The sequence below is a fragment of the Ahaetulla prasina genome, chromosome 4 (genome assembly GCF_028640845.1).
Source record: "Ahaetulla prasina isolate Xishuangbanna chromosome 4, ASM2864084v1, whole genome shotgun sequence".
Taxonomy (NCBI): Eukaryota; Metazoa; Chordata; class Lepidosauria; order Squamata; family Colubridae; genus Ahaetulla; species Ahaetulla prasina.
In genome coordinates this window covers 138,062,916-138,082,879 of record NC_080542.1, presented here as the reverse complement: position 1 = coordinate 138,082,879, position 19,964 = coordinate 138,062,916, and the positions used below count along the sequence as shown (strand labels likewise).

At 41.8% G+C, this 19,964-nt stretch overlaps 2 protein-coding genes across 6 annotated transcripts in view; both read left to right on the top strand.

Annotated features, from left to right (window-relative positions):
• Positions 1 to 13,522, top strand: part of UBE3C (ubiquitin protein ligase E3C) — a 70,923-nt gene extending 57,401 nt beyond the window's left edge. The window contains exon 23 of the mRNA XM_058180360.1: positions 11,941 to 13,522. Within this exon, the coding sequence (XP_058036343.1) occupies positions 11,941 to 12,111 (171 nt within the window). The 3' untranslated portion in view covers positions 12,112 to 13,522. The remainder of the gene's footprint in view (positions 1 to 11,940) is intronic.
• A 2,923-nt stretch (positions 13,523 to 16,445) lies between these two features.
• The window catches only part of DNAJB6 (DnaJ heat shock protein family (Hsp40) member B6), a 66,139-nt gene continuing 62,620 nt past the window's right edge, over positions 16,446 to 19,964 (top strand). For 2 of the 5 annotated variants that reach the window (XM_058180169.1, XM_058180166.1), the window contains exon 1: positions 16,450 to 16,680. The gene's annotated coding sequence lies outside the window, so the exon portion shown is untranslated. Of the gene's footprint in view, positions 16,681 to 17,031; positions 17,057 to 18,562; positions 18,588 to 19,964 lie in introns of those variants that run through there. The other 3 variants (XM_058180170.1, XM_058180168.1, XM_058180167.1) reach the window with 3 other exon arrangements.

The following is a 19,964-nucleotide window of genomic DNA, read 5'->3' as shown; positions in this document are numbered from 1 at the left end:
AAGGTCTGAACTACGGTTTGTTTGTTTTTTACCGTAATCCCTGATCCTGATGTTGGTCCTGCCTTAAAATGAATGTGGATGTTTAGATGAGCTTCTATAATGTAGAAAAACATAGAACCACCCATGCTTCCTTCACTGCTTGGACTTGTTGCAGATAGCCATTGCTTTACATACTGTTCACAACACCCCAAAAATGAAGATGCTTTTGCATTCTTTATAGGAGAAGTAAGCAACCTGTAATTCAGACGGTCTACTCTTGAGAGTCCAGTTGCTGAAAAACAAAAATTATGATGTGCTGCCATTTTTTACCCTAATTTCTCCTTCTGTCTTACAAATGTTATATGGAACCTATCTCTAACATTTCTACTTTGAGGTCTCTCTGTAGAACATGGTATATAACATAGTGGATGTCAGGATTCACACCATTGCGCTAATTAAATCGTGAGCCTCGAGCCAAGCTTCAAAAGAAATCCAGTTATTTATTAGGAGCTTCATATCAGCACGTTTCAAGTGAAGCCAACTCTGATCTCACTTAATTCATGCCCCGGCTCTGACCCTCTTTACCACCTTCCCCAGAGGTATGTCATCAGTCACATTCCCCAATAAAGCAGTTCACAGGTTGTAGAAGTCCCTTCGGCCTCCCGTGCAGATGGCCTTGACATAGAGATGGCTGGAATGTGTTTTTGTTTTGACTGAAGTGTAATTCCCTCGTAGCTGCGAGGCTCAGTTCCCCATCCCCCTGTCTATGGCAACTCGAGAGCAGGTCAGGAATGCTTTGTGATTTGACCTTGGAATTACACATGGTATATAGTTAATACTCCCCAGTTGCAATTCTAAGCTGATGAATAGCAGAATCCGTTATCCAGTGCCAGGTACAGAAGTATGATTCAAGAGAGCAAGAATATATTATTTTGAACAAAAGTACCTGTGAACAGGGTTGGTTTTGGTACCAGAGTTGAGCTTACAAATAATAGCATGAAAATCTACCAGCACAGGTAGTCCTCGACTTACAAGCACAATCGAGTACAAAGTTTCCATTGCTAGGCAAGGCACTTGTTAAGTGAGTTTTATCACATTTTACAAGTTTGCTGCAATTGTTAAATGAATTACTGCAGTTGTTAAATTAGTAATGCAGTTGTTAAGTGAATCTGGTGTCCCCATTGACTTTGCTCATCAGAAAGGTTGCTGAAGGTGATCACATGACCCTGGGACATTGCAACCATCAAAAATGCATGCCAGTTGCCAAGTGCCTGAATTTTGATCACATAACCATGGGCATGCCATAGTCTTTAGTTTAAAAAACTGTCATTAGTTTCTTTTTTCATTGCCATTATAACTTTGAATGGTTGTTAATAAATAGTTGTAAGTCAAGGACTACCTGTAGTCCTCCTTTAATAATCACAAATGTGAATGGCAATTCAATCCTTAAACAAAGTAGTTGCTAAGTAAAACTGCAATTGTACTTAACAATCTGGCTTCACCTTTGCTTTGCTTTGCTTTCCAGACCTGCAAAAGGTCTATGATTGATTGTAAAGTTACTTTTCACCACTATTATAACTGCAAATTGCTGCTAAACTAGGACTATCTATACTCCAGCTTTCTCCCTGGTCTTCATCCCATTTAAATAGCTTAAATTTGAGGGAGTGAAGTCCTTTTTGTTCTGAATGCTAAGTCAGTGGAACCTGGAAAATGGCGACCTCCATCTACTCTTGGAATTAGAATCTTTCTGTCCATACCCATCCTTACTAAAATTAATCTCATTTGGGACCAGAATTTCTATTGCTAAGCAAGGCAGTTAAGTGAGTTACACCTAATTTTATTATTATTTTGTTGATAATAATATTTTGGTTGATAAGCAAATCACTGCAGTTATTAAGTGAACCAAGGAATTGTTAGGCAAGTCTGACTTTGTCAGATGTTGTCTGGAAATTTGCAAATGGCAACCACATGACCCCAGGACTGTCGTGTCCCACTCCTCCGCTGACGGCCGGGTCGGGGAAGTCCGTATCAAGCGTGCTTCTGAAGCTCTGCCAAAGTCCCATCAGAGTTCTCAAGGCAGGCAGGAGACCAGGAAGTGACTTCAGCAATCCAAGTTAGACTTTGCCTGACTCATAGAATGCCAGAAAGCAGATCCTTTATATAGGCCATGGGGTGTGGCTCCATGACTTAGCACTTATCCAGGCCTGCCCCTCCCTTCCTTTTGCTGACGTCGCCTCTCCATTCTCCGGAAGCGAGGATCTCTCCAGCCTCCAGCTGTTGGTAATCTGAGCTCATGATTGGCTTCACATTCTTCAGGCTCACATGCTGGGGGGAGGGGTTTAGTTGCTCCGTTTGCCTGGGCATGGTGCCAGGACTGGGGGCTGAAGGCACGTCAGGCCCTTCGTCTTGCTCGGCCTGTCCGGGCATGGTGCCAAGGCTGGGGCCTGGAGGCATGCCAGGACATTCTTCCGAACTATCAGCGTCCGGCAGGAGATAAGAGGGGCCTGGCTGCAGCAGGGGGAGCGGGCGAGACACAACAAGGACACTGCAATCATTATAAATACATGTTGGTTGCCAAGTGCCCAAATTGTGATCATATCACCATGGGGATGCTGCGATGGTTGTAAGAGCGAGGAGTAGGTTGTAAATCACTTTTTTTTAGTGCCAGTGTAACTTCGTCATGGGCTCAACATTCCGGAACTTCAAAAAGTTGCCAAAAAAATGGTTGCAAATCACAGCCTTCATACTTCGAAAGTTTATTGTAAAGTACATATGATTTTAAGGGACATGGTGGCTCAGTGGGTAAGACGCTAAGTTTGTCGATCAAAAGGTCGGCAGTTTAGCGATTCGAATCCGTAGTGCCGCATAACGGGGTGAGCTCCCGTTACTTTTGCCAACCTAGCAGTTTGAAAGCTCATAAAAAATGCAGGTAGAAAAATAGGGACCACCTTTGGTGGGAAGGTAACAGTGTTCCGTGCGCCTTCGGCATTTACCATATTTTTTGGAGTATAAGATGCACCAGAGTATAAGACGCACCTTAGTTTTTGGGGAGGAAAATAAGAAAAACTGATTGGCAGGTAGATTGGCCTCCTGGAATACCCCCAATCAGCTGTTCCCAGAGGTGAATTTTAGCAACAGGTTCCTTGGTTGTGAGCTCTGTGCCTTGCTTTTTTTGGCTTTTTTTCCCCTGCCTCTGAAACTCCATTTCAGAAAAATCTTTTTTCTGCCTTTGAAAGCCTCCAAAACAGATCTTCAGGGGAAAAAAGCCTCTGAAGCTCCCTTTGGGGCTTTTTTTCTAAGCTCGTTGAAGCTTCATTTGGGGCTTTTTTTTTCTGAAGCTCTGTTTGGCGCTTTTTTCCTAAGCTCTTTGGAGCTCCGTTTGGATTTTTTTTTCCTAAGCTCCGTGAAGCTCCATTTGGGGCTTTTTTCAGCCTCTGAAACCTCCGTTTGAGAAGCTGGGCGGGGCTACATTCGGAGTATAAGACTCACCCAGATTTTCACCCTCTTTTTTTGGGGAAAAAGGTGTGTCTTATACTCCGAAAAATACGGTAGTCATGCCGGTCACATGACCATGGAGATGTTTTTGGACAGCGCTGGCTCTTCGGCTTTGAAACGGAAATGATCACCGCCTCTAGATTTGGGAACGACTGGCACATATGTGTGAGGGGAACCTTTACCTTTACCTTTTTACATTTGATTTTGCATTAAAAAACAGAGCAGAGAAAAACACTTACCTCAAAATTTGGAAGAAGTGGACCAAGAAGACTTGAGAGATGTTGTGACTAAATTGTTGGGAGAATTTCTTGGGAGAGGTGTTGATTTCATGAATTGGGATGTGGATCGAGTTTATAGAGTTAATTCGCAATATGCACGCACGCATGCAGTTCCCAGAGAGGTTCATGTCAAATTTGTGAGAAGAGAGACGAGAGATGAAATTCTTAGAAAACATAGGAGTGGGGCACTGATTTACAGGGGCAGGGAGATAGCCATTCTGAGGCAGATTCCCAGACAGGTACGTGAAAAAAGAAAGAAATATTATTTTTTGTCAAGCAAATTGTACCAGAAGGGAGTGGGCTTCAGATGGCTGATGCCAGAGGGATTGATGATTTTCCGGGAGGGCATTATGAAAAAAATCAGTACAATTGCGGAGGCTACGGCCTATGTGGAGGAACACAAAGCCCTCCTGGAATCAGATGACCCAGGAATTGAAGAAGGGGAGGTTATAGATCATGGGGCGGAAGCGGCTGCCGCTGTTGCGGCCCTGGAGTTGGGTCAGGCTGAACCCAGAGTTCTGAGATCCAAAACTAGGAAGTGATAAAGATATTTGGGATTGTGTTGGTTTTCCTTATTCTCTTTAGTACGATATTCTGTTTATTCTTGACCCTTCTTTATTACGTATTTAAAATTTCTAAACTTAGTTACTTCGTGTTACCTGCTTGCCATATGGCTGTTGTATGTGTTAAAAAATTTGAGTAAAATTCTTATTTTAGATAAGAAAAATGAAAATTTACCATACCTGATATGTATTTGTATAAACCTTTTTTTTGACTAATAAAAACTTTTTGAATACAAAAAAAAACACTTACCAAATAATGGGCGAAGCTTCCCAGTCATTGCTACTGAGGCTTGTTTGTCAATCAGAGAGGCTACTAATCTGCTGTAGAATACCAAAAGCTGCTATTACTTTTCCCACCAGAGTGAGGAAGACATATACTTACCCTATTGTGCCATTGTGGCCTCAGACCTTTCAAAAGAGTAGCATAATTAGAGTTTATAATAAATGTCCTTGCAGTACTTTGAAGATGAAGAAGAGTACCATGTTCTGTAAGTAGATGTAATTAGTATTTGCCATGAAATAAATGGACTCGATTAACCAAAAAACATACCATTGAGGGCAACATTAGAGCAACATGTCAGCAAGATTAATTGTGTATAGCTGTATTAAAATAGAAGATATTTCAATTTTACTGTTAAGGGTGTAATTTGGAATTGCCTGGCCTGAAATCTTAGCCAGGCTCTATTATGGAACTTTCACCTTTTGCTAAAGTTAGTCCAGACTCATTTAGAAGAAAGTCCTTTATTTATAAATAGCCCAGTCATGACTTTCACCATTAAAAAAAAACAAAAGCCAAGTCTTTACTCCCAACTGCTTGAACTCACACTTACATATGCTAAAGATAATTAAAGTTTAATAAGTTTAACAAATGAAATGGTTACAGACAAAAAGAAATCATTAAAGTGCAGTTGGAAACTGTTAAGTTCTAATCAGGGCACACGATAAATTGGTACTGCTTCTTCTCCTTTCTCTGCTCTTGCAGATTCCCGTTGTAGAGTATTTAATTATATGACAAATGGTGCCCTTGGCTTGACATTTCAACAGAGAACTTCATTTTTAACATTTTTAAAGCTTAAAAGTAAGAAAATTCAATTAGTGCTCTGAGAGAAAGGCTAAAAACACAGCATTTTAGCTGTGGCATACATTTTAAGGCCTCCATTTAACCAATAACTTAAAATCTCATTATCCTCTTGACTCAGGGTGCTAGGTTTTTTTATTTATTATTACTGGTTATTATTTCTAAAACCAGATTATCTGTTTTAACTCACCAAAGCACAATTAATACTCCCTTGCCAAGGAAAGTGGAACTTTTGTTATATAACCCATAAACTCTTCTCATTTTTGTTAAGGGAAATAATTTTTAAAGAAAAGGAAACCTTATTTAACCACTTAGGGAATATGTCTTTCTCTCTATATTTATTCTATTTATATGTTGCTTAGTTCCTTTTATGGGATGCGGTGGCTAAGACGCTGAGCTAGTCATCGAAAGGTCGGCAGTTCAGCGGTTTGAATCCCTAGTGCTGCTAATAATGGGGTGAGCTCCCGTTACTTATCCCAGCTTCTGCCAACCTAACAGTTCAAATACATAAAAAAATGCAAATAGAAAACTAGAGATCACCTTTGGTGGGAAGGTAACAGTGTTCCGTGTGCCTTTGGCATTTAGTCATGCCGGGCACATTACCACCGGGGCGTCTTCGGACAGCACTGGCTCTTTGGCTTTGAAACGGAAATGAGCACTACCCCCTAGAGTCAGGAACGACTAGTACATATGTGCGAGGGGAACCTGTACCGTATTTTTCAGAGTATAAGACTCAGCTTTTTATCCCCAAAAGAGGGTGAAAATCTAGGTGTGTCTTATAGTCCAAATGTAGCCCCGCCCACCCACCGGCCCCTACCCTTTGGACATTTTTGGACAATTCCAGGCGGTGGGGATCTGGGTTGGGGTACAGCCTGAGGAACAAATCTCTTTGGGACAGTTTGGGAGGGGGAATCTTGCTGGCAGTTTTGGTGAACAAGGCGGGCCCCACAGTTTGAGGCTGGTCACCCCTCTGGCCACCCAGCGGGCAGCTCAGGGCAGACAGTGGTCACAATGTCTTCATTCCCCAGCAATGTGAGGAGCCGCCATCGCCTAAGCCCTCTCCACGCCCAGGAGCCGAAGCATCCCTCCTTTCCAGCCACCGCTGCCTGTTGACCAGATTCCCCAGTGCAATTCTCAGAGCCACGTTTCAGGCAGCAGCCAGTTCCCCTGCAATGTGCAACGGGGAACCGGGAACCCTTTTGGATTCGGGGAGGGGATTGCAGCGTTGCTGCTTGGAAATGCTTTCCTTCCCATTGCACATTGCAGAGCTGCGTGCTCTCGTCCTTCTTCTCAGCACCTTCTCTTTCCTCCTGACCGTATCTTCTCTTTCCTCCTGACTGTATCTGCCACATGAAAGGCAATGCACTTTTTTTTGCCTCTGCATACCCCATTTCTGGAAGGGGATCGTGGGTCTGCCGTCCGAAAATGCTTTTTTTGGGAATCGGGATAAATTCCAAAGACAGCTTTCCTTCTTGATTCCAAAGGAAAGCGTTTTCGGGCACAAGACCCGAATCCAAAACGGTTCCCGGTTCCCCGCTGCACATTGCAGGGGAACTGGCCACTGCCTGAAATGTGGCTCTGAGAATTGCATTGGGGAATCTGGCCAACGAGCAACGGTGGCTGGAAAGGAGGAACATTTCACTTTAGGGGCTCCTACTTGGCTCCTGGATATGGAGAGGGCTTAGGCGGTGGCGGCTCCTCACATTGCTGGGAGTGAAGTCATCGTGACCATTGTCTGTTCTGAGCCGCCCGCTGGGCGGCCAGATGGGTGACCAGCTGCAAACTGTGGGGCCCGCCTTGTTCACCAAAGCTGCTAGGCAGATCCCCCTCCCAGACTGTCCTGAAGAGGTTTGTTCCTCAGGCTGTGCTCCGAGCCTCTCCCCAAGAGCATGCAACGGGTCTCTTCAGAGGAAAGTGAGTAGTCCCTGTGGATCACAGGAGCAGCCCGATAAGTTTTCTGGAAAAGAACTTCTCAGTACCAGTAATCAATGCCCTCTTTCCCCAGCTGAGTCTCTGAGGCACCTCTCACTTGCAGGACGAGGAGGAGGGTGACGTAAAACAGTGCCACCTTAAACCAAAGTCTCTGAGTAACTGGGAAAGAAAGGTGCACTTCCTACAAAATAGAAAGGTACTGTAATCCAGGCCAAAAAAGGAAGAAAGCCAGGCTTTCAACGCTTACGACTATAGGTAGGAAGACGGGGGCATCTCGGGAGTGGAGCCTTCAGTGCCAAGTCCCTCTTCTGCCCCCATGAAAATCATCCCCCACCCCACTCATTCCAGTTAAATGGCCTAGAGTGATAGGGTTTGTTTTAAACGGATAAAAAGATCTGTGCTGCTCATTATCAAAACAAGTGGAAGTGAGGACCCGGCTGATCTTGATGCTGGTAGGCAGAGGCAGGATTCTTTTTTTCTTGTTTTCCTCCCCAAAAATTAAGGTTCATCTTATACTCCGATGTGTCTCATACTCTGAAAAATACAGTAGTTCCTTTTAAAGCCTTTTATTTTTTTCCTGTTTTAAATCTGTTTTCTCAGGGCAAAAATACATTTTTTTCCTGTTGCAAATAAAGTAAGCTTAATTATGTATATAAAGGAATAATTGGAATAGAAATCTTGGACCAGCATAAATCTCAAAACAAATTTCCATGTGGTGTAATTTAATGACACGTGATGTTATCCAGGGTTCTGGATACTAAATAAAAATCCGGTTTTGTGTAACTTGAAAGCCATAAATATAATTCTTTCTTAAAGATGAGCCTGAATTTAAAATGCTTTCTCCTTAAGAACAACAGAAAATGTTGAGTCCAGATCTTGTGTAATTCTTAGCCACTCTTTCAATAAGACAAAATTTTGTGAGTCTCCCTGTTACCACCCCAAATGTATGTGTATGAGGATGTGTGTTATATATATATTCATGTGTATATTTGTACCTGCCAAAAGCCATAATACAAAATGAAAAGGCTATATAAAAATAAAACTGAATTAGCAAATGCTTATCAAAATAACTACCTATAAACAAAAGGTACCTCAGTTGTGAAATTAATTGATCTTCCATTCTTTTATACAGGTACACTGTAAGTTGTTGACATACAACCATTCATTTAGTTATTGTTCGAAGTTATAAGAGCACTGAAAAAAATTACTTATGAATTTTTTTACACGTTGCAGCATCCCCATGGTCACGTGATCAAAATTTGGATTAACAGTTGCAGTGTCCCAGGTTCACGTGATCACCTTTTGCAACCTCGTGACAAACAAAATCAGTGGGGAAACCAGATTCACTTAAAAACTATTTTACTAACTTAACAACTGGAGTGATTCATTTAATAATTGTCACAAGGAAGTTTGTAAAATGGGGCAAAACTCACTTAACAACTACCTTGCTTAGCAATGGGAATTTTGGGTTGAATTATAGTCAAGGATTAGCTATACACAGAAACGCAAAGTGCACACATACACATTTCTTTCTCTTCTTCCAACAGAAACCACAAAGGAAATGAGGGAAATGAGAAGAGCACATTGTTTTTGTAAGAGAACACATTTCATGGGAATGAGATGAGGGAAAAAGGTGACTGGCAGGGAAAGGAAGAAAATTGAGATTCCATCTGGATATTACAGAAAGTTTATGTTTAGCAAGCATGTAGGCTGACAACATTCCAGAAAACCCTCCTTGCAGAAAAGACTCCGAGGCATCTTCAAATCTTCAGGCTCAGGATGTCTTCAGTGTTTTTAATAATGAGAATGTCCTTGGAAGTCAAAGGGCTTATTATTTTTTGTAGAAAACAAAGTCTGTGTTGGCTTACAGCTCCGTAGTTAGTATGAAAAGGCATTGCCCAGGAAGACAAAGATAACTAAGGGTGGAGGTATCACCTGCCAGAGTGGGAGCTGGAAGGGACAGCCATATGGCACTGTGGAAAAGCTGTGCTTGTATGTTTTGTGCTAAAAGGCACCAAATTTGTTCCCAAGATTTCCAGCATGATTACTGGCTTAAGAATTCCTAGTTCCTTCATAGAACTAGCTTCTTACGTTCCCATCAGTGTCCATAGGATTTTGTTTTAAATGGCTTTTTCTTTCTAAGTGTTATATGCTTCCATATATAGATTAATACTGTAGAGAGTGAGGAAATAGTCTTGAAGGACAGGTGGATGAGATTCTTCCAAGGTAATGGTCAGATAAGTGGGGTTTCATAGCACTTCTCAGTCACGTTTACCATTACAGCCAGTTAGTATATATTGTCCTGTTTAAAATCGTAAACACATTCAACATGTGGGTTTTTCCACTTAGTGACTACTTCACTACTTAACTGTGTCATTAGTCCCAATTGCAGTTGCTGATCAAGGAATTCCAGTATCTATTTTACTATTCAGGCTTACAATCCCTAGGCCCTTCCATCCTTAGCTTACACGGTGTACAACCACATGTATAATGAATTGATTTAAAAGCCAATCTCTCCTGCAAGCAAACTCAGCACAACTTCATTTTCATTTTCTATCCCAGAGTCAGCTTTCACAATCTTCTCATTTCATCCCAAAAGCCCTGCAGAAGAAACACAATTTAGCTGGATTCCAAAATGACATTAAGGAGAGGGCCACCCTTATCTGTTTTCAACAAGGGAGGGCACAGCTGAGAAGGCTAGCTTATAGACCAATGGTGAAATCCAATTTTTTTTACTACCGGTTCTGTGGACGTGGCTTGGTGGGTGTGATGTGGCTTGGTGGGTATGGCAGGGGAAGGATACTGCAAAGTCTCCATTCCCATCCCACTGTGGGGCCAGCCAGAAGTGGTGTTTGCTGTTCTCTGAACTGCTCAAAATTTCCGCTACTGGTTCATCAGGTATTTCACACCTATTACAGACCCTTCCCATTGGATCTTCTGGGAAGAGAATCTGTCGTATATCTTCTTCCGCTGGATCATAACAGATGGGTGAAACAGTGAGTCTCAGGTATATCTTGCCCAAGTGGGATGCGGTGGCTCAGTGGCTAAGACGCTGAGCTTGTAAAAGTTCAGCAGTTCAGTGGTTCAAATCCCTAGTGCCACGTAACAGGGTGAGCTCCCGTTACTTGTCCCAGCTTCTGCCAACCTGGCAATTCGAAAGCACATAAAAAATCCAAGTAGAAAAATAGGGACTACCTTTCATGGGAAGGTAACAGCATTCCATGCACCTTTGGTGTTTAGTCATTCCGGCCACCACCCCCTAGAGTCGGGAACGGCTAGCACATATTTGCGAGGGGAATCTTTACCTTTACCTATATCTTGCCCAAAAGACATACATAGTTTTGTAAGTGATAGCATCTTTCATTGCATTGAAAATCAGCTGCTAGCTAGTATAGCTCCTGCACCAACGAGATACCATGCTATGTTAGAGTAGATCTGTTACTCTGCACGTGATTTTTAATCAAGCGTTTCCACAGCCTTCACATGAGGTTGACGAGGCACCCAATGGAAGTCCCTGTTAAATGAATTGGGACCCTCAAGCACCCTCTGAAAATAGGTGAATCAGACAACTGAGTAGATCCTCTTAACCAGGGGTCTCCAACCTTGTCAAGTTTAAGACTTATGGACTTCAACTCCCAGAATTCCTCAAAGCTGGCTAAGGAATTCTGGAAGTTGAAGTCCACAAGTCTTAAAATTGCCAAGGTTGGAGACCCCTGCTCTTAACAATCCATCTTGGGAGAGATCTGATCATGATAAGGCATTGAGTAATGTCAGCTCATTCTCACTGCTCCAGGGTAAAAACAAATCATGGATATGGCTTCTTAAGTGCACTGAACTTGTGATGGGAAAAAGCCCGTGGTTGTCATAAATGTAGTGAAATCTCCAACCCATTCTGACTCCATCCCCAGGAAAGAAGATAGACTGACTTCTCTAGTAGTAAAAGCCTGGATGAGTCAGTTATCAACCTGATGATATGATCCAGTTGTTTGGGCAAGGACAGCACTCTCTCTAGCTTCCCTCAAAACACGTTTCAGAAACCAGACCTCTTCTCTGGTCCCTGCTAGCAAGTTACAAAGTCTCTGGCAGCCATATTCCCTACTCTGGGGTCAAGATTGATGCACATCTTGGATAGGGGAATGCGTGTGTAGGGATGATTTGTGCGCAGACATAATATTTGCATGATAAAGTATTGCAATCTTGTTTGAGCTTTTGATAAAAAGTTCTTTTGAGATATAGTTGATGCAAGAATACTGAGTGATGACGTTTGTAGTGTAAAATCCCTTTAATTGTTGGAGACAGTGCAGACAATATTTACTTTGTTTCTTTCTTTAAAGATTTTCGTATTGCGTGTTAGTGAGTCATTCTCCTACTTCATTGTAGAATTACTGCTTGATAGAATAAAATAAACAATTTTTATCATGTCCCATTTTCCTAACTTTTCATTATTAAAGGTTATCTGGTCTCCAGAGGGAAAATGATATCTTTTGACGATTACTGTTCCCAGCTTCAGATGCTTCTTTAAGGTCTTAAATACAACAGCGCACGGAGATGGCACCCAGTCATTTAAAAAACTTATTCTCATTGTTTTTTCCTTGTTTTTTTCCCCCGGCCACAGGAATTATACCCTGCTTTTTGCATTCACAACGGGGGCTCTGATTTGGAGCGACTACCCACCGCCAGTACCTGTATGAATTTGTTGAAACTTCCAGAATTCTGTGATGAACACCTTATGCGGAGCAAGCTGCTTTATGCGATCGAATGTGCTGCTGGATTTGAGCTGAGTTGAATTGAAGCTGTGATTGAATGCTTTGCAGAGGAAGTAATCAGTGCCTATTCCTTAAGCCACACACATATACACATATCTAGCAGATTAAGGGAGGTCCATGTAAATTTTTGCAACCCATTTTCCCATTGAATTGTCCTCAAGTAGGTTTCCGTTTTAATGTGAGGCATTAACTGGCTGTCATTTTTTGGGAGTTTAAACCCCACTGAGATTTTCTGGATCAGATTCAAAAGGAGCAGTTGCTAAGCTTTCCAAGAGAGCACCTTTGGGACAACGACATCTTCGAGAAAATAACCAAAGATGAAGGCTTTGTGTTGTTTGAACACAAATAATTTCACTAAGTGGCAATAAGTTGATGCAAGTACACTGCAGAGTAGCCGATGGGGAAGAAGCAGGATGACGTTCCTGGAGAGGGAAAAGAACCGCTTGAAAACTGGCCTGCAACTCAAGTAACCCCACCTCTTTCGAAGAGGCAGAAATTGTTTACCATTTTTTTCCAATTTATTTGCAAGTGGAAAAAAATAATTTTGTTCTATGAGGTAAAAGTGAGACTCTGAGAAATTTATTTTGGCCTTTTTTTTAAAAAAAAAAGATGTTTATCTTCCTGAATAAGTATGCCTGTTTTTAATTCTCTTAGCCAGTGTCACAATCCGTTGCACACTGTTTTAAATAATGTAATTCGTTTTTTTTCCTGATCTGTTCCATTGTTTCTCTGTGCCTGTAGCTTTTTAAAAAAAATCATATTACTTTTAACATATACTATAAATAAAATGGTTATGACAGTAGAAAAGGAATTTGTGTAACAACTATTAAAATAAATTTGTATAAAAGAATCAGGCTTCCTTCTTTATAGCTGAAAGCCTGCAGGTGAAAGCTTTCATTTACTCTACCTGGAATGCAATTGGTGAAAAATGTTTTATTTGCTCTATCAATAGGACAGAGAATGAGGGGGTGGGGATACTTGATTGCATTTGATTGCCAAAAGAAATACTTAAGGTAAAAAGAAATAATTCAGAATTGATAATCACACTTAATCTTTGTCATGTGCAATTGTCACTTTTTAAAAAAATGATACAATTGGGTCCCTAAAGCATTAACTGGCAGAATCAAGTATGTCCTTTTGGGGCAGTGAAAGAGACTTTGGAACTATTGAGTTGGGGGGGGGGACCCTCAGCTGGTGATCTCCAAACTTAAAAGCAATTTTATTGCTGAAGAAGCTCCTAATTTTAATTATTAATCAGCAGTAAACAGCAATATATTTTAAATGTGCAGATGGGGTCTGAATGGTTTTAAGATGTTTGCTAGTATTAGTATAAAAATGTATAATTTCATGACTTGGATACAAAATGAAGTGTTAAAAATGCTATTTGTAGTTTCCTTGTACAGAAATAAAACAATTTTCTTTTTTGTTATGCTCCAAGCTGCTTCATTTATGTTAACTGTAACAATTCTATTTTGTTCACAATTGTCTTTTTTTCATTTAAATACATAAAGTATATATTACAGATAAGCATTTTCTAAAATACCTTGCAATATCTGACAAGAAAACTGAACATTTAAAAATATTATTTTATAATCCACAGCATTAAATATTTCAAAGTTTTTTTTCAGAACTGTGTTTCTCTGTTGGTTTAAAACTATTCTGTTAATCAAAAATATAAATTAAACTTTTATATTGTGCAATGCAATTTATTATAGAAATTCAATTGAATTAGAAGCAAAGCATGAAATTAAGTTGGGAGGGCAGAAAACATACAAATGATGTAATTTACATTCTTTGTGCATTGACTTATTTCAGTGACTTTTGTTATTTTTCTGCCCAATTTACAAAAATGAAGATTAAACAGCAGTATAATGGACAATACAACATGGTGCTATTTCTCGCCAATGGCAACTCTTTATCAATATTATTTTTTGAAGAAAAAAATGCTACAAACTATACCGGGCACATTTTTAGAAAGCAATTTCTGCTGCTTGAACCAATCACCCATCCTCAACTCTACAAAGGAAGTGAAGAAAGTTAGCATCGACCCCACTTAGAAGAATGAAATATTCTAGGAAATATTTAAAAGACAGAATATTATATTTCCCTGGATGAAAAAAAGAGAAACATGTTTTTAAAGACGAAGCAGCTCCGTGCCCCCACTTCAGCTCCAGGGTAATGGGATTAAGACATGGCCCTCAGGACGTGATAGGATTAGCCCTCTACCCATCTAACAGCAGGGTTCACTGCATTGCAAAATCACCTAGGGCAGTGATGGCGAACCTTTTAGAGACCCAGTGCCCAAACTGCAACCCAAAACCCGCTTATTTATCGCAAAGTACCAACTTTACTATAACCTGTCTAATAACTGAGGTTTTACTACCTAAAAGAATGATAAGGAAGAATTCAATTACTTGTTCTAAGAAAAACATGATATGTGCACTTTTATGCCCCTTCATTGTTTTCCTGCTTTTGAAATACGTTTAGCAAAAAAAACCACCTTGTAATTTCATTTCTTTCCCTCCCCTCTCTCCATCCCTCTCCCGCTCTGCTTCTGTTTTTTTTCTCTTTACCCCCCTCCCTCTGCTCTTCTCTTTCCCTCCCTCCCACTTTCCTCGGAATTCTGGGAGTTGAAGTCCTCCAGGCTTAAAGTTGCCAAGGTTGGAGACCCCAGTTCTAAACAGCCTCCAGGTTTTTAGTGTTCCTTCCCACTTGGAACTGAACCCAGATGGACATTTCTTCCAACAGAAGTGTTGGAAGAAATATCCATCTGGGTTCAGTTCCAAGTGGGGACAAAGACACTGGAAACATGGAGACTGCTTGGAAAGATGGTTTAATGGTGGTCACATGTTCAAGGCGTTGGGTGAAGAACCAGAGAGGAAAGTAGAAGAGAAGAAGAGGGTAGAAGGGCCCAAGGGATGCTGAGTGCCTGAGTTTATACTCTGTAGGGCCCCACCTTGGTGTTTCCTGTTCCTGTATAAGAAATGTACCCTGATTTGTTGTCAAACTCCCAGGTGGTCTAGGGGTCTTAGCTAAGAATGTAGGTTGTCTCTCAAGCTTGCTTGAGCCTTGCCATGTGGTGAGTTTGTTGCTAGATGAGTCCTATTGTGTTGCAAATGACGGTCCATTTGCAAAGGTGGGGGGATTGAGTGAGCTTGGCTGAAGCCTTAATTGCCCATTGACAAAGGTGGGGGGGGAGTGAGTTTCTGTCTCTGACCCATTGACAAAGGGGGGTGGGGAGGCAGGAAGCTGCTTTCTTTAAAACAGGTTTGTTCATTTCTTATCCAGGGTAATATAATCTTCTGCCCTTTTTAATATTTTCTAAAATATTTCATTCTTCTAGGAGAGGAGTGAGTGCTAACTTCCTACAGAAGAAAGGGCAAACCCTAGAAAGCTGCAGCGATTAGTCGAGGCAATCGCCTTCAGTGAACCCGGTCTTAAAAGGCACACAAAATTAATAATTTTAAATATTTATATTTAAATATATATACTTTTATATATTCTCCCCACATTCCTGGGCTTGTCACCATCTTTTCCATTTTGCGGGAGATGCTATTTTCGAGGCAGCCAGTAGGGGGCAAGCGCATCACTTTTCTCAAGAGGAGGCGGGGCTGGCGGGGTGGGTAAACATTCGGACGACTTATTCTAGAACCTTCCGGAACGTTGAGGCTGTGACGAAATTCCTCGGCGGGTGCCTCCCTCCCCTTTCCCGGAAGTAAGTTACATAGAGACGCGTAGGTTAGAGTGACTCGTCCCATGACTTCAGGGGAATTTCCGGAGCCAAACAAAGCCACTCTTGCTTCTCCGCCCCCCCCCCCGCACTCCTTTGTTGCGTTTCCCTCAGCTATTTCGAGGAGGAAGTGAAACCGGGAAGAAATCCCAGGTTTCCTCACAGCTGTGACCTGGGGAACAGCCGGGAAACACGTTCCGGCCCGGAGCGGCGCGCATCTTTCTAATTTAAACCATTCCTTGGTTTAAATTCCTTACTCCCTAGTATAGGGTCTCCTGTGTGAGCAGAGGGTTGGACTAGATGACCTCCAAGGTCCCCTTCCAGCTCTGTTGTTCATAGGCCTAAGCCGAGGAGGAAGGTTCAAACATCCTTGTTACCCACATCTCCCCGGCCCGAAGGAGGCCTTCCTCAGTTTGACCTTCGAGATGCTTCTCGTAGCACACCTCGAGCTTTAGAAAGGCGCGTCAGTCCGGGAAGAGTCTCCTCCCTCGGGCCCTCTCTTTTTTCGGGAGTTTCCCCAGAAAAGGGGCGGGAACGCTTATCTCGGAAGTATATTTACACACAGACATACATATATATATCTCCCTCTCTTCAGATTTTTTTTTTAACTTGCTCTATAAGCGCGCGGAACAATTTAAGGACGGCGGTTCTTCCACCGCCTGCGCGTGACGCACTTCCTGTTTGCGGCCCTGCCAGAAGCTGTGGAAGTCCTGCTGCTGCTCTTGCTGCTACCACCACCACCACCACCGCAAGCGGGAAGGCAGCAGCCGAAGCTCCGAGAGAAGAAGGAGAAGAAGAAGAAGGGGAGACCGGAGTGCGGCTGTCGCTGGCCACGAAGCGGGGAACGAGGGACGAGCGGGTGAGGCGGCCAAAGGCGGGAAAAACAGTTACGGGCCGTCACCAATTTAGCGCGCGGCGGGCGGGCGGGGGGGGGGCGCGCGCGGAGGCACCACTACGGGGGAATTGTAGGGAGGGGGGAGGGGTTCCTCTCCCAGCAACGGGTTTTGCGTTCCCCTCCCCACCCCGCCCTTTTTTGCCTTTGGCTCGTGCTCTCTGCTGATTGGCCGGAGCGCGCCTCGCGCTGTGGAAAGGAGGGGAGTGGTCGTTCTGCAATACAGGGTGGGCTGGGGTGAGGGGCCGGATTATAGTGGCATCCCGCCCAGTTCCCTCCTGGCCTTCGTTGGAAAAACTTGGAGGAGGCCCCGCGCTTGCCTTCTTCATCTTGGATGCTCCAGGTCCTTTTCTTGCCGTTCTCTCCATTCCCTTCTCCGCGGGCGTCGCCTTTTTTAGCTTCGGGGGGCGGTGGTGGTGGTGGTGGTCTAAACCTGGGCGAAAACAGGGGCTCCGTAGAAGCACAATAGGGTCCCGGCCTGCAGGTAGGAGAGTCCGCCAGAGCAGAGTTTTAACCAACTATGATAGTTTTTCAAAGACGGGCGGCCTTCTTCGACTCGAGAACTCCCTAGCCGACATGTGGTGGGGAATTCTGGGATTAAAGTTTAAAGCTGCCAATATTGAAAATAAATAAATAAACGGACCTGGAAGATTAGGACCATTGGCAAATGATAGCCATGAAGAATAATTAAAATGCCAGTATAGCAACCTTAGGTGAATGAATTAGAAATGTGTAATTTATATTATAAAGTATCTACATTATATTAACCAGTTACTAATAAAGGGTGGAACTTGCTGGGGAGTTTTGGGAGGTGCTGTCCACACATCTTAAAAGGCATAAATTGAAAAATACTGCTTCAGGATCATCCTTTATAAATGAGAACTTTATATAAGGGAACTAGGGTGCTGCAACCAAAAGGGTGTCTTATTTCAAGGGAAAGATGTTGAGACAGGTAAAACCATGCATAGCATCCATTCTTGGGGTAAGAGATACTTTTCATTTCAGCTGCTTTGTTTTTAAATGAAGTACTTCACCTTGGGGTAATGTGAGCTGAAAGTTAGTGGTGGCTGGGAGTTTGTTTGTGTGGCAAAGGCAGCTGATCCCAGTAGCACAACAAGGATTCGGTGCTGTTGCAACAAGATAATGTGATGGTTGTGGAATTTATTGCTGATAGCAGTGTTTCTGTTCTGTGCGTTGCCCAATGAAGTGGAGGAAGGGAACTTTCTGTCCTTTTTACTCTAGCCAGTTTTAGTTTTTGTTCTTTGCCGTAAAAATTTCTATTGTTATAAGAAGGCTTACAGCCAGAAATGATTCTATAATGCTTTGTCTCTTATGAATTGAACCATTGATGATAGTTTTTTTCCCAAAGCAGCAAATGGTTTAAGCTGAAATGAGAACTAATTTTGCCTCAGATTTCTCACACATCATGCATATAATTATTAAAAGTTATATTACATTGAATGTGTCTTAAAATTTCAGTTATAGACATTGAAAGAATAACTGGCCATTAAAAATTGCTCGAGGTAGGAAGGAAACATTTTGTAGACAGGATTTAAAGCATTTTAATGCTAGACATTTGTTTCATAGATAACATATTTCATCTAACACTACTATTTTCTTAGTAAATCTGGAAGAAAAAATATATACATGTAGTTCTTGACTTACGACCACCATTGAGGCCAAATTTTTTGTTAAGTGAATTTTGCCCCATTTTATGACCTTTTTTGCCACTGTTAAGTGAATCACTGCAGTTGTTAAATTATTAACACACTTATTAAGTGAATCTGACTTCCCCAATGACTTTGCTTTTCAGATGGTTGCAAAAGGGGATCACATGACCCCAAGACACTGCAAGTATAAGTATATAAGTATATGTAAGTCAGTTTTTAAATGTCTAAATTTTGGTCATATGACCATGGGACTGCTGCAATGGTTGTGTGAAAAACAATAAGTCATTTTTCGGTGCTGCTGTAATGTTGAAAGGTCACTAAATGAACTGTTGTAAGTTGAGGACTACCTGTATAAATATTAAAAAAAAATTCTTGTTTATTAAAAAACCCACATCCATCTCTATTCAGTCTAATAATTCTTGACCGTGAGTGTTGTAAATAATACTTTGTTTAGTATCTTCATAAAGCTGCTGCATGATGTCATTTGTCCACATGGAATGAAATATGCTGATGATATTCAGTTGTCTAACTTTGCCTTGGTCTATTCAGATAATCTCACCAAGTTCTTCTCTGTGTCTGGATGCCTTAGGGGCCTGCGTAAAGAAGAATGTGCTTCAGCTCAGTTCTAGTGAGTCCAGGTGGCTGTGGGATTTTAGCCCACCTGTATCTGGAACTGGAGATTTTGCACCTTTGCTTCTGGAGGGGTTTGCAGTCCCAACTTAGAACCAGTGTTCACTTTTGGGTTCACAGTTCCAGCTCAAGGAGTAGAAGACATGGTCAGACAGGCCTTTGCATAACTCTGGCTTGTATACTAATTGTGCTTGTTACGAGCATGTTAGTCACCTCTCATTTTGGGTAATGCAGTGTGCATTTTATGGGTTGCTCTTGAAGCTGTATTGGTCCAGAGAGATCTTCTCTGAGGGCTTTTTCTTTGCAGTTGTTATTGATATCTTCATGGTTCATAGATTTTATGCACCCTTTGTGATGGATATCAATTATCGCATAGTGAAGGTATTCATGGTAGAAAAAAAGTATGAAATTCCATATACTGCAGTTTCTTCCTGCTAACTAAGGAAACTTAGGTCAATCAGACTCTTTATTGAAGAAGATATAAATTACCTTTTATAGTAGGCATATATAGCCTTTTCTCCATATTGTTCTAGAAAATTTTTTAATATCTTGCAGATTGAATTTTCAAAAGGGTTCAGAGGAGGGAACAACCCATACAATATTCTTTTCTCAATCTAAGACAGGGGTCTCCAACCTTGGTAACTTTAAGCCTGGTGGACTTGTGATGGACAGTGATGCTGGCTGGAGTATTCTGGGAGTTGAAGTCCTCCAGGCTTAAGTTGGGGACCCCGATCTAAGATGTAAGAGAATATGTCAGCAGTTCATAATTCTGTTATTTTAAATTTATATGGAATAGTAAACTAATATTCCATGGAAAATAGAATTTGCAAAACCAATAGATTTGCAGAACCAGGAATTTTCATAATTATTAATCTGTATGCTCTGAAGCAACCTTATATTCACATCTCCTTTGCTTTTGGCCCTGTAACTTTTGAAACAATGAATCATCTC